The 13,956-nt window shown below is 40.6% G+C and overlaps 1 protein-coding gene across 11 annotated transcripts in view; it reads left to right on the plus strand.

Moving 5' to 3' along the window:
* Positions 1–13,956, plus strand: part of tanc2b (tetratricopeptide repeat, ankyrin repeat and coiled-coil containing 2b) — an 88,603-nt gene that overhangs the window by 30,973 nt on the left and 43,674 nt on the right. For 9 of the 11 annotated variants that reach the window (XM_086064141.1, XM_086064144.1, XM_086064142.1 and 6 more), the window contains 2 exons: positions 6,789–6,860; positions 8,662–8,856. In XM_086064141.1, the coding sequence (XP_085920267.1) occupies positions 6,789–6,860; positions 8,662–8,856 (267 nt within the window). Of the gene's footprint in view, positions 1–6,788; positions 6,861–8,661; positions 8,857–12,482; positions 12,969–13,956 lie in introns of those variants that run through there. The other 2 variants (XM_086064148.1, XM_086064147.1) reach the window with 1 other exon arrangement.

The raw sequence follows: 13,956 nt of genomic DNA on the forward strand, positions 1-13,956 counted from the left end.
GGCCTTTTAATCTGAAAGCATATTTGGTTTGATTTTATTTTCTTGAGAAAGATCCTCTGCTTCCTGTCTTTTTAATCACCTTGACCGTAGTGCCACACCTTTATGCTGGTGGTCGACATTACTATTCACAGTAGGAAAGATTGCTATTTGCCTCTTAATGTAACATTTTGGTGCTGTCCAATACTTCAGAATTATTGGGGGGAAAACACTATTTTATCTTATTTTTGTTATCTTTATGTAAAACATGATGGTATGATTTCATTATATAAAAAGAAAAATAACTATTTCATACACCACAATTATTTTTTTAAAGAAAATAGTCTGCCAATATTTTTGTTATTATTTTTAAACAAAAAAAATAATAATTTATACATGCTTTTCATTGGAATGTGATTCTATGTAAGTATGCTGAATATAATATTTTAAAGCCTATTTATTTTAATTTAGCGCATTTAAAATAATAATTTAATTTAAAATAATTTAAAAAAGCGTTTTTGTGCTGAAAAGGAATAAAGGCAGTACTTTTGCGGCAGCTTGTGGCATTTTGATGCCAAGGAACTTTGTCAAATTGAGTTGAGAAGTTTCATTTCAACAAAATGAGCACTCTAGCACCATCTTTTGGCATCTGTAGGCTATTATAAATCTTTTTGGGGGAGGGGCCTCAATTACTAGCCGTTTTCATTGGATATCGACGTACATTAGCATAATAGCATAACCACTTTTTCTTCAAATGTTGTTCCTTGAAGCTCATAAATGACTACTCTCAATTGAAACGTGCTCGTTTTAGCGCAAACAACAATCACAACAATCAAGATGGCGTTTAGCAGACTGTTTTTACCACCTTTCCCACCCGCCCACGGAGGCATTTGCAGAGAACAAAAGGAGCAGGAGATCAGGCTAATGAGTCTCGGCCACATCCGTCCTCCTCTCTCAAGTCCGCCTTTTGCCCTCATAAACTCCAACTTAGCCTTCTCGTTACGTTTGCATCTCCATTCATCTTCCTCCACCTCCGCACCTTCTTTTTTTTTTTCTCCCTCTCTCATCCCATCCGACTCCCTCTCCTTTTCCTTATTTGTCAAATCCCACTCTCGCCTCTACGCCCCCGTCGTCATCCACTTAAGCTCGCCGTCGTCATCACACACTGCTTTTCCTTTCGCGTCGTCTTGAGAGCTTCGTTTCATAGTGCGTGGCAGGAGATGATGCCGTGTAACATTTCTGATTCTAGGCAGGAGGTTGGAAGGGGAAAAAAGCTTAATTTAAATGTCAAAAAGAGAAGTTAGGGAATAATCTGCTTTGTATTGATTATACAGCATCAAAAGATGGGAGTGTGCCATTTATGAGTAAGTGAGGTGTGATTGTATGGTAGAAATAGTAGCGTAACCACAATTTCCAATTCCGATTCTCAAGTATCCCAATCATGACTCAAAACAACAAAAAGCGAGGTAAACGCTTTGACTTCTTATAAACGACACAAATGTGGTTGTCTACACGGATTCTTCAATATGTGAGAAATGATACACAAACTCAGGAAGGCCCAAGCCGAAATTTGAACCCCGAATCTCAGAACTGTGAGGCAGAAATGCTAACCACTAAACCACAGTGCTGCCCCATTTCAAGTCCATAATGTCACAGCAACCCTGAAAGAAAAGTGACCAAAAGCATCCACCTTTGTGTTTTTTTTTTTTTTTCCTCCTCGCGCTTGCATTTCCTTCCGTGTGTCTATTTTTGCCGCGTGTGATGTAACAACACAGTGATGTGCTGGAAGCCTCGCCAGCTTCTATTCATTTTTTTTATTTTTATTATTTTCTTTTCAAAACCAAGACCACCCACTTGCGATACAGCTTCCCTCAGCCTCCCGTGGCAGTGTGGGAGTCTTTTTTCTCTCTCCCCGTAACACATCAAATCTAACATAGCTAACACACTTTATACAGTATGTACTGTCCATTAGTACCTCCATCAATTGAAGACATCAAGGCATGACGCTTTTGAGATTCTATGCATCCATTCCTCTATTTATTGGAATTATGCAAAAGCATCAGACTAAATATTTAATAATAATAACAATAATATTTAAAATAATATTTTATAATTTTTTAATACAACAGTATCAGAAGAAATACTAAAATATTAAAAGTATTAAGAAAAATATTTTTTTTGTAAAACATAAAATATTAGATTAGAAAATACACATACTGTCTGTATTAGGTTTTGTAAAAAAATGTTTTTTAAGTTAAACAAAATAAGAAAAATATTATACCCCCCCCCTTAAATATTACATAAAAAAACATTATATAAGATTTTTATTTTTATTTGAAGAAATTAATGCAATATTAAATACAAAAACTAATCAAATTTTTGACTTTCCAGATACTAGACAAAAAGGGAACTGACAAAAATACCCCCCAAAATTACACAAACGCACAAATGCAAAAATACTATACTAAAAATGCACATTTTATTAAGTCCAAAATATTATAGATAAATTAAAATACTATAAAAATCGATAATATATTATACAAAATATAGTATATACAAAATATATCATTGTATTATAAAATAAAATACTAAAATATGCATATACTGTATTAGTTGGTGTAAAAGTAAAACTATTAGAGCAAAAAAGGTTTGCATAAAAATCCACTGTTAATGATACACAATTAGATGAAAAATACAAAAATGCATAAATAAAATATAAAATGAAAAAATATCTGGAGGTATAGATAAAAAAAAGATTTTACATTCATTTTGGACAAAAATATTAGATGAAAAGTACAAAAATATTATGAATACACACACATCACATCTTTTTGCACGCAAGTCAGAGTCCAAATCATTAGTTTATTTCAGTATATGCCGATACTAATTCTCCATTCGATAGCTCGAAAATGAAGAAGACAAATTTTCTAATGATAAAATATTTAAATAAAGGTATCTCACTTTTTTATATGGCTGTAAGTCAGCAGTGGTTCAAATCAAGTAAACAAAGAACATAACATTTTATTCTTGATTTTAGAAATGACAAAAATTCATAAATCCAATCTTTATCACACGATAATCATATTGGGCCGACTCAAAAATAAAATAAAAATCATACTTTTTTTTTTTTAATTGGTCAAAGTGTTTAACCCTTTCACACATCGTTCCGACTTCTCCCATAATGATTCCTCTGTCCCCGGTGTAAAATAGTCCCAACACACGGCCATGCCGTCACCGCTGCAAAGAAAAGCCAGCAGACTCGAGTGCGCTGTTATGTCGGCGGCGTAGGAGGCGCACAGAGGGCAGATTGTGTCACTCTGACTTAACTTGCGTTCTTCTGGAGAGGCCGACACATGTTTTGTCTTGTGTCCCGCGGTGGCATGAAGACACGTCTCTGTCCTCGCACAGTCAGAGGTTTACCTCCTCCTCCTCCTCGTCCTTTATCTCCCCCCTGAAAGAGGCCACTTGTCTGCGTGCCACAACATCCCATTGTGATTACGAAACAACAGAGAAATCTGCGGCAAAGAATGAACGCTTTCTCTCTCCGATGCATACGCGACAAAGACGGGATTCTCAAGCCTGACAGGATTTGGATGAGAGAGGAAAAGCGGTAACGACGTAAAGCCTGGTTGCCGCTTTGCGGGCTATGTTTCACCTCTCTTTTACAGACGGAATTGGCAAAGACCTGGCTTCATTTACTGCTTGCTAAATGTTTGTTAGCCTTCAATCACATCCAGTAAACATGTTCTGTTGTATACAAATTACTTCAATATATTTCAATAATGACATGGTAATAATAATAATAATAATAGGGGTGTCAAAAGGAGTGTGTTAATTATGAGTTAATTTAAAGCTCCTTTAACGCCACTAATTTTATTTATTTATTGCCTGTACTGGGGGAATTCCAGTCTCAACGCAGCACACACCTCCTCGCCAAAATTGAGCAATAATAAATGTAATAATGATGCATCTATTTGTGGAGACTGGGGTCAAGTTGCATTTTACAATTTTAATTTTTAATTTCACAAGTTACTTCACGTTAAAGATTAGATAGATAGCTGTATCGGTCCGTTGTGGTGAAGAAGGAGCTGAGTCGAAAGGTGAAGCTCTCGATTTACCGGTCGATTTCCGTTCCTACCCTCACCTATGGTCACAAGCTGTGGGTCGTGACCAAAAGAACAAGATCCCAGATACAAGCGGCCGAAATGAGTTTCCTCCGGTAGGGGTGTGAATTGCCTAGTACTTGGCGATTCGATTCGTATCACGATTCATAGGTCACGATTTGATTCGATACATATTAATCCCAATACGAATCTATGAATTGATTATTGTGATTTTTTTTTTTTTTTTTTACTCATTTAGAAAATACAAATCAATAAACTTGTTCATGTACGCTGTAAGATTTGTATGAAAATGTATTTATTAATCTGAAAATTCTGGTTTATAACTGAGGCATTGCATTTAACAAACAGGTTGCAGTCTGTTTCATGTTTGAACAGCACTGAAATAAAATATTGAGGCTTAATGTTCCATTAGTATAACATTCTTCCATGCTTAATGTGTGAATCCTAACCCTAAGTAAGACGTTTTGTTGAATATTCCCATAAAAAAATTATGTTTAAAAATTGATTCGGCCGCATATCGAATCGATTCGACAATTGCGCGCTGTAATATCGCGATATATTGCTGAATCGATTTTTTTCTAACACCCCTAGTGTCCGGGCTCTCCCTTGAGAGATAGGGTGAGACGCTCGGTTATCCGGGAGGGACTCGGAGTTGAGCCGCAGCTCCTCCACTTTGAGAGGAGCCAGTTGAGGTGGCTCGGGCATCTAGTTCGGATGCCTCCTGGACGCTTCCCTGGAGAGGTGTTCTGGGCATGTCCCACCGGCGGGAGGTCCCGGGGACGACCCAGGACACGCTGAAGATACTATGACTCTCGCCTGGCCTGGGAACGCCTTGGGATACTGCCGGAGGAGCTGGTTGAAGTGGCTGGGGAGAGAGAAGTCTGGGCTCCCCTGCTAAAGCTGCTACCCCTGCAACCCGACCTCGGATGAGCAGTAGAAGTTGGATGGGTGGATTTTATTGTACATTAACAGATATAAAATTTGCGATTAATTGCGAGTTAACTGTTGAAGTCATGCAATTAATTACGATAAAAAAACATTTTTTGCCTCTCACCCCCTAAATATTATAATTTGTCCTTTATTGTGTATATCTTGTTTTACGATAAAACCCTCAGTAACTTTATTTATAGGCTATAAATCAAAATGCCTGCAGTCTCTGAAATCGCCACACTCTCCCCATTCCTCTGTCTGCCTTTGTATTACAGTATTTTAATATTGCTACAGCAGCCAGGTAATGTTATTGTTTGGATAATAAAATGATTCATTATATGTGGCACCTAAAAATTTTGTATCCTGATAAGAACACCAGGGGTCACAGTCTGTGGTAGGCCCAACTCTAACCCTAACTCTAATCCCCTTTATTTCTAACACCCTAATCCCTTAACACCTACCTTAATCCCCTAACCTTATGTCCTTACCCTAAATTAAATTCTATCTAACCCACTAACTCTGACCCTAATCCTACAACCCTCTATTCCGTAATCTTGACCCTACCAAAGTCTGCTTATAGAATTAAAAAAAAAAAAAGTGTAGGATCCCAGCATCCATGGAACTTCTTGACTCAGTAGTTGCAGTATTTTTTTATTTTTTTATTTTTTTTGTAGCTCAGCTCATTGGTGTCAAACTCATGCTGGTCCAGTACCCACGCGATCCTCGCGCCCCCTCGGGCTGTTTGAATGTGTCCATCGACCAACTTGATCTTTCCAACAGAGAGGCCAAATGCTGTGCTGGTGACCAGACCTTTTTGCTACCGTCCTTGTTTGAAGGCTGTGGCGAGTTAGTTGCTGCTTGACGACGTTTCCACAGGCTAGTTGAGGGGTTGTGCTGTGAAGCCGGTGGGTCTTTTTCCTCCTGTTGCAGATCGTCTCAGGCTGGTCTTGATTCTGACGTCTGATTGTGTTTGTATCCAGCAGTAAATCAACGTGGAGCCATTTCAGTCACACAAATGTGTTAATAGTCCTTGCACCCCACTGACAGCCGCTCCATGTTATCCCGGTACGCATGCTCATCCTCTCCCACTTCAAAACCGTCCTCCATTATTCTTGCCTCGCTAAAACCATTAGATGTAGCATTATTTTTTTGGGAATCATTTCTTTGGCGTGTCAACATATGCCATTTTTGTTTCCATTATCTTGTGCGGCACGAGAACTATGAACTCTCCTCGGCATCAAGCGACCACAAAAGCAATTTTTGTCGATCCGCGTCTGCTTGCTTGCTACGATTTAATTTGGGATGATTGTGCTTCATCACAACAAACAATGTGACTAGCCATACTCCCGCCCTTCTCTTTCCAACTCCATCCGCTGTGGTTAATTCCGGCCGTGTGCTCCCTCAGGGCGTCATTGATCCTCATATTGCAAACTGTATGTTGATCCCAGCTGGGAGCCGCCCACTGTTTCTCTGGCGATATCAGACTTCAGATGATGGCGGGCAGGAGGAGGAGGAGGAGAAAGTGGAGCTTGGTGCCACGCTCCACCTTCGCCACCGTCAGGGGCCGCACGGGCCCCGGCAGGAAGGGCGTGGAGGGCCTGTGTGTCGGTAGCCTGCTGGGGGTCTTGAGGTCCCACTTGTGGGTGGTCGGGGACGGGCGTGCGGCTCGACTGCTGCTAGGCCGCAACGGGGTTCCGGTGTCGCGCTGGCACCACCGCGCTCACTCGCTGTCCTATTCTTTGTGCTCGTCCTTCACAGATGGCGGGAGCGAGGACCTGGGAGACCCCCGCTCGCCCGGTCTAGATCCTCACTTGAGCCACTTCGGTCAAGGTAAGCACACCTTTGAAAGCGCTGAATAAATGGATATTACATTATATTTATTAGGTGTGTGCCAAAAAAAAATCGATTCTCATAAGAATCACGATTCTCATTTAGTACAATTCATTTTAAATGTCCCAAAATCGATTTTATTGAAATTATTTCATACTGTCTTGTCTTTGTTTGTCAGGAAAATCATGTATCTGTTTCCATTTTGCAGCAATTAGCATTAGAATATAGCTAAGTTTCATCATTAGTCACAAATCTGTTGCAACATGGCCCTGTTTGATCTCTTATACTCTGCTGCCACCCGCTGGCCGTTTTTGTAATAACTACCATTGCTTCAAGCGTTTTCTTCACTTCAGAGGCTGCATCAAAGTCTTCGGTATGCACTAGCATGCCCCCCCCCCCCACCCCACCCATAAAAAACGTATTGATTTCTGTAGGCTTTCATGAACGAAGACTGATTATCTTCTGTGTTTAATCAAAATAAGACATTTGCAAACATCTGGAACCGGCAACATAGTACAACATCAATCCCCTTTTTTTTCTAAATCACTATACGAATATGAAGTAAGAAATAAACACCAATCACTGGTTAATAAACAGTAATCGGGTGGGGGGGTGCTTTTGTAATGCACTTTAAAATTGCAAAATTAAAATGAATCCGATTAGTCCATTAATCGATTGAATAAATCGATAGATTAATCGATTCTAAAAAAAATATTCGATAGTGACAGCACTAATGTGATTTTCCTCTGAAGTTTGAATCGTGTAGATGTTTATCAGCAGCAAGAATAGTCAGCAGTATTGTATGCATAAAAAACCCAAAAACATTTAAAGTTTGTAGCCAAAATAGTCAACCTACTGAAGATGATTGATTGATAATCTTCGGAATTTTATTTTAAAGTGGGACTGCTGTAGATACTAGCAGCAAGAATAGTCACCAGGTTGAATGTAGAAAAAACAAACAAAAAACGTGTCCATAAAGTTGACTTAATAGTGCAAATTTGCCGACTGAAGATGAAGTTTCATGAGAAAATATTGACCTTCTAAATCCTTCTTTGAAGTGAGTGTGCTGTAGATGTTTATCAGCAACAACAGTAGTCAACATTGTTGCCCGCCGCAAAAATGTGTTGATAAAATTGACTTTATCGCCCAAATCAGATGGTGCAGTTACACAAATGTTTTTTTTAAATAATTTGTCTTTGAAGTGGTAGTAGGGCAGATGTTATCCAGCAGCAAGAATAGTCAGCAACTTTATATGTGGCAGAAAAGGTCAGATGCAGCATATATAAATTTTACTGTACACTATTGAAGTTAATTATGTTGCGTAAGAGAATGTTGATCTTCTTGTGATTTCTGGAGAGTTTATCAGCAGTCGGGAGGAAATGTTTCCAGTAATTACCTCAAGCAACCCTCCTCCCATGTTTTTTCCTCGTCCTTCTACGTGTTTGGAACATGTCGACCCGTGTGGGCGTTTGTTTGTTTGGAGTCACGACGCGGCCTAAACGTGTCATTATCGCATCACATCGGAGACTAAAATACTTTTTTTTTTTTTTTCTACTCTTAGCAGTCATGTCATAACGATCACATTAGCAGTGGCGTGCTAAAGTCTTAGGCCTCCATTTCTGCCACTCCTTCCATCAGTATCAGTTTTTTTTTTTTTTTTATTCATCATGTGTCATGAAAAATTTTGGGTGCAATTTTCCACGTTAGCTTGACATAGCTAAGTGATCACATGTGACTTTTCATCAATAGTCTCAGGCAATTTTGGGAATAACGTGCCCGTTGTGCCTCTCCCGTCCCGCAGGTGGCAGCTTAGACGGCGACTGTGCCTTCGAGGTGGACTACTACTCCGCCTTACCGCCGCCTCCGCCGCTCTCCATGGCCGAGGGCGTCCAGCACATTCGCATCATGGAGGGCGTGTCGCGCTCGCTGCCCTCGTCGCCGCTGCTCGGCCACCAGGCGCTCGGCGTCCGGCTGCAGGCCGTCAAGAAGCTCACGGGTGAGATGGCGCGGCATGACTCGGCACTTTTTTTCTGAATAAGGTTTGGGATATGCTGTGTGAGTGCTCTCGGATCTGATTTGGTTTTTGAGGTGTAATTTCATAGTCGGCCACTAGGGTGCGCCAAATCATGGAGGCTGTGATTCGGCACACAATGATGGATTCCCCTTTTTAGCTAAATGCTGGGATCTAACCCTCCTGCGGGTCAAATTGACCTGTAAAAATCTCATTTTTTCCATCTAGCAACATTTTTGGGTAAAATTGCTGTTGTTGTTGTTGTGACATTCAGCTTGTCACATACTATTTATACTATTATTTAAAAAAAAATCAGTCATATAGATCCACAAACACAAAAGGAAGGTTATTGGGCTAAATAGGTTCATTTTCAGAGTATTTATTTTCCTATCATAGAATTTTGATGGCCGGTTTATGGTTGCCTGGCAGATGAATCCTAATTTTGGGGCTCTTTGATCAGCTGGAGGAGTGTGGATGCGTTTTTGTTGTCGTGTTGTCCAATTAAAATGTCGAGTCGTCTCCTTCTCTCACGGTAGAGCGTAGTTTCAGCGCTTTGTATTTTTAGCTTTGCAGAGTTTGTCGCCTTTGATGTGTCATCTCTTCTGTGCACTTGACTTATTTTTTTTGTGTTGGTAACAAACAAAGAGTGCATTTTTTTCCCCAGGTTTTAAGTTATATTTAAATTGCAACATTTATGTACAATTGATGCGCTGTATGGTATGGATGATGGGATCTCTTGGACAAAAGTATTGGGACACCTTTTGGAATTGAAGACAATGTAGACTTCGCTTGAGCTTCATTTGTCCTTCGTTGCTCTCCTCATCAACACAGCAAACACATTTCATTCCGTCTCTCCGGGCTTTGTCACCCTTTAATTAATCCAACTCGGCGCCACGTCCCGCACAGCGTGACGGCGCCAAATGCTTGCGTGCGTATGTGTGCTCTGACGTCAAAGGCCGCAGTTCACCCCTCAGTCTCTCTCCGTTATTTCGGTCATGTTTGTGGATGCTTCGGAAAGTCTTTTTTAAAAAAAAACATTAGTAAGCCTACAAGGTAGAATGTTTGAACTGGCGGGAAGAAAAGTGGACATTTCTTGCAAATTGATTCAAGGTACCTTAGCCTCGGTCAACACAGATTTGTTTTAAAACAATTATTTTGCCAATTATTTTACCAAAAAGTATCGAAGGCTTGATTTGGCCTTGAATCAACCTATAAATATATATTTTACATTGCATTTTGTTTGAAAAGCCTTGTAATCGATAATGTAAAAATGATAAAAGATAGAAATAAATAAAACCAAAATTTTTGTGTAATTCAAACTGTATTATTATTTGTTTTAAATCCCTGCTCATTTGCCCCCCCCCCTTTTTTTTTTTAAGTCAAGGGGGGGGCTTAAATTTTTTGTTTTTTCCTATAGCAATTATAATAACATCAATTATTCATTATTTATTACCTGATGGTTCCCTGAGCTTCTCATATCTCTTAAAATAGTTGCCTAAGAAATTTTTTGGGCAAACATTTTTTGGGGGCCTAAATCATATCCACATGATGCAAATGGTTAAATTATTTGTGTTTTCTGAAAAATCTGGAGAGAAAAAATGACTTAAGCAATTATTTTAAGAAGGCGTCCATATTGGAAATTAACATACAAAATCCAGACACTAAAGCCCTTTCTGATTCTAGTATTTTTCTTTATGTGGCTCCTACTTTGTGACATCATATGTTCTCACCGGCTTTGCACAGATCCCCCACACTGGCTATTTTTAGTCTGCAACAATGGCTCATTATGAGAGTGGGACTGTAACCATTCCGACACCTTACTGTATTGATGGATCCTCTTGATTCACTGATGGACTGCAATAGAAATATTTGAAGGTAATTATTTTTTTCATTCTTGGTAAAATTCCTATAGTGTAGAGTGAGAGTTTCTCAAAAGATAAGAATATACCCATCGCCACCAGCTTCATCAAGGTCACATTACATGCCCGATAATGCAGGTAGAGTGATTCCTTTTCTTTTTTGTTTTGTTTTTCCAGGGCTGATAGTAGCTGATACCGATTATTAGTAGTTAAGGAGGCAAGTAACCGATATTTGGAGCCAATGTCCATTCTCATTAAAAGAGAATAAAATATTGGGGTTATACTTTAAAAAAACAAACAACAATTCCAACTTCTAACTACAACTGTGCAATTAATCGAAATTCAATTAAAATTTAAAAAAAACTATTTATTACACTCCACAATTACATAATCAACATAAACAAAAATAAATGATTTTTAATACAAATTTTGAGTTTTTTATTTATTTATATATGTGCACCTTTTTATTTTAAAATTATTAATTTAATAAATCTTGCTTGGTCCAAAAGGAACTTACATAATTATAGTGTTTCAAATAATTGTATTTGTCTTAATATTTTTAAATGTTTGAACATTTTCTTGTTTTGTAACAAAAGCATAATCGTTTGAATTATCGTGATTTCAATTATTGCCAAAACTTCTAACTTCTAACTTGTTGACATGTCTTAATATTATGTTTATTGAATAACTTTAAAGATTTGCAAAAACATAAGTTTATTTATTTATTTATTTATTTTACCTTAGTCAATAGAAGTAAGTGCCTTTTGTAACCGCCATCATCATCATCACCATCTTGTGTGTTTGCCAATTATGACAAGACCAAGACCCTAAAATGAATCTTATAAAGGTTCAGGTTAAAGGTTATAAAAGTTAAGCTAAAATAAACAGGTAATCGGCCATCTTGGTGAAAAGTAGTTTTTTGTCCAATCCTAAGGCTTGTTGACTTTAACTGACTCCTCCAAGCCAAAACAAGTCCAAATCAGAATCAGCGATAGCAGACAGATAAACAGGCCGTGATAAATTGCAAAGGATTTTAGCCCACACAGTACAAAGTGGGCGTCGCCTTTGACGCTTCGCCATGCGACAGCAAATCCAAACAACGTTTGTCCGAAAGGTCAGAATTTATCGTCTAGAATTCCAAGATTATATTCCCCGCCAGCGGATCTTTTATGAGAAGCGATTCTGTGGATTATTTCAAATTTGTCACGCACACGCGCAGCCCGCTGGTGACTAAAGCGCCAGCCGGCTCTCGCCGTCTTAACGCTGCATATCGTTGACAACACACGCTCACTGTCGTGTCACACCGCGGAGTTCAGCTACAAACGCGTGTATTATGATGTGTGTGTACCGTACGTTGACGAGACTGACCGACATTCTGAAACTCATTTGACATTTATGAGTTGTCATTCAGTGTTAAAAATCTTAAGGGAAATAACGTGACTGATAGAAATGATTAAAATGGAGAAAAAAAAAGTGCTGCTTTTGGCACTGAATAGCCGTAAAAGATGGCTGCACTTTCAAGGGTAAAACAAGGAGACGCAGGAGCCGGCGGGGAGGCGCTCGCTGCGGCTTTTCATTAATAACCCAAGAAAATCAGCCCCTTTGTGATCCCGCGTGTCCGTCAGCTGCTAAACCGCGCGCCTTTTAATAACAACGCTCTCCTCCCACCCTCGTCTCCATTTTTTTTTTTTTTTTGGATTATGCCATTTTCTTTCCCGCTCTCCATTCCCACCCTTTTTCCTCCCCCTCCTTTTCTGCTCGCTGGTTGCCATGACAACAGCAGCACTGCGCCATTCATCCATCGGAAGGACCCGGGCTCGTGTTCTCGCTCCGTCCATAACAACGCGAAAGATGCGGCGGTCGGCGGACAGCCGCTCGCTTCCTTCAGCCTGCCGCATCGCTTCTTATTTTTCCGGGAGGGTGAAGGTTACCTGGTAGGCTGGGGTGTCACCTCTGTGGTACCCTCCCACCAGCAGCACCATCACCGCCCCCTCCACCGAGACGCAACCGCCTTCTCGCTCTTCCTCTCGCTCCTCCCATCGCCGCCGTATCGCTTACTCGAGTGCAGCATCGGCGCACAAAACCTGAGGAGATACCGCTCCCGCCCCACCCCTTTCCTGAGATAAGAGGACCCCCACCCCACCCCTCCCCCACCTCGCTAGACTTTTCTCGCCCGCTCCGGAAGGACCTCCAGCTCGCCCAGCCTTTGGGAATGCGGGACCGCTCCTGTTGAGAATGGTGAGCGACCGCCGCACACTCGCCAGGGACGCCGCCGCGGGTCATGTGACGCTGGGCTGACGGGAAGTGATTTGATGCACTTGTCGATGGGGCGCTAATGACGCTAACGTAGGCTGTGGAGGAGCTGTGAATCAAGCGTTGTGATCAAGTGTTTTTTTTGTTTGTTTTTATGTGTTCATGCGTTAGCGTGGGTGAGCGTTCAGTTGTCTTGTTGAGTGTGTACGTGTGTCTAAGTACAAGCTGTGGGCGGCTAATGATGCACTTTTCCGAGCGTAGCATCAGACTATGTACCATATGCTTGCATAAATAGCTTAAAGTTGTCAGGTGGGAGGGGGGAGGGGGCGGAGGTAGAGTTTTTTTGGGGGGGATGTGGTTGCCCACTTCCTCCAGCTGCGTTACTGCAGGCTGCTCGCCTCGCTACCATGTCCCCAGGGGGCCCCCCGACGAGCTGCTGTTGAACGAACGGAACAAAATGTCTCAATAACAGCAGCCAGACGTCATCGCCTGCCTCCGCCGCTTGGCATCCACTCCCGACTTGCTGATGACGACCAGTTCAGGAAGGCGTTTGTGTACCAAGTTGTTGTCGAATAGCTGCGTCTATAACTGTGTCCGGTATTTTTGCACCTGAAGAAAATGTGAAAATCAATTTTTTTTTAAAGCAGCCCAGAGCAGGTCAAAGCCAAAACAGACCTTGTTGCCAATCAGGAAGTTGAAGAAAGCCATCTCCGGCAAAGGCACAGGAACAAACAATCATCGGGAATAATCGACGGTAGCTGAAGCTGAAGTTGTAGTTTTCAACTTAAAACTATGAAAAGTTGATATTAGCCATCTTTTAGCATCCGCTTGCTGTAATAACAGTTCTCTCAGTGTATCCAAAAATATCGCCCACTAACTACATCTACAAGTAAAAGTCAAGAGGAAAACACATTTGTCAAGAGGGCTCTTAGCCTAACAGAAATGTCAAGAAAGCCATCTCCGGAAAAGGGAA

Source organism: Leptonotus elevatus, chromosome 20 (assembly GCF_054856555.1).
Source record: "Leptonotus elevatus isolate MCC_2025b chromosome 20, RoL_Lele_1.0, whole genome shotgun sequence".
NCBI classification, from domain to species: Eukaryota; Metazoa; Chordata; class Actinopteri; order Syngnathiformes; family Syngnathidae; genus Leptonotus; species Leptonotus elevatus.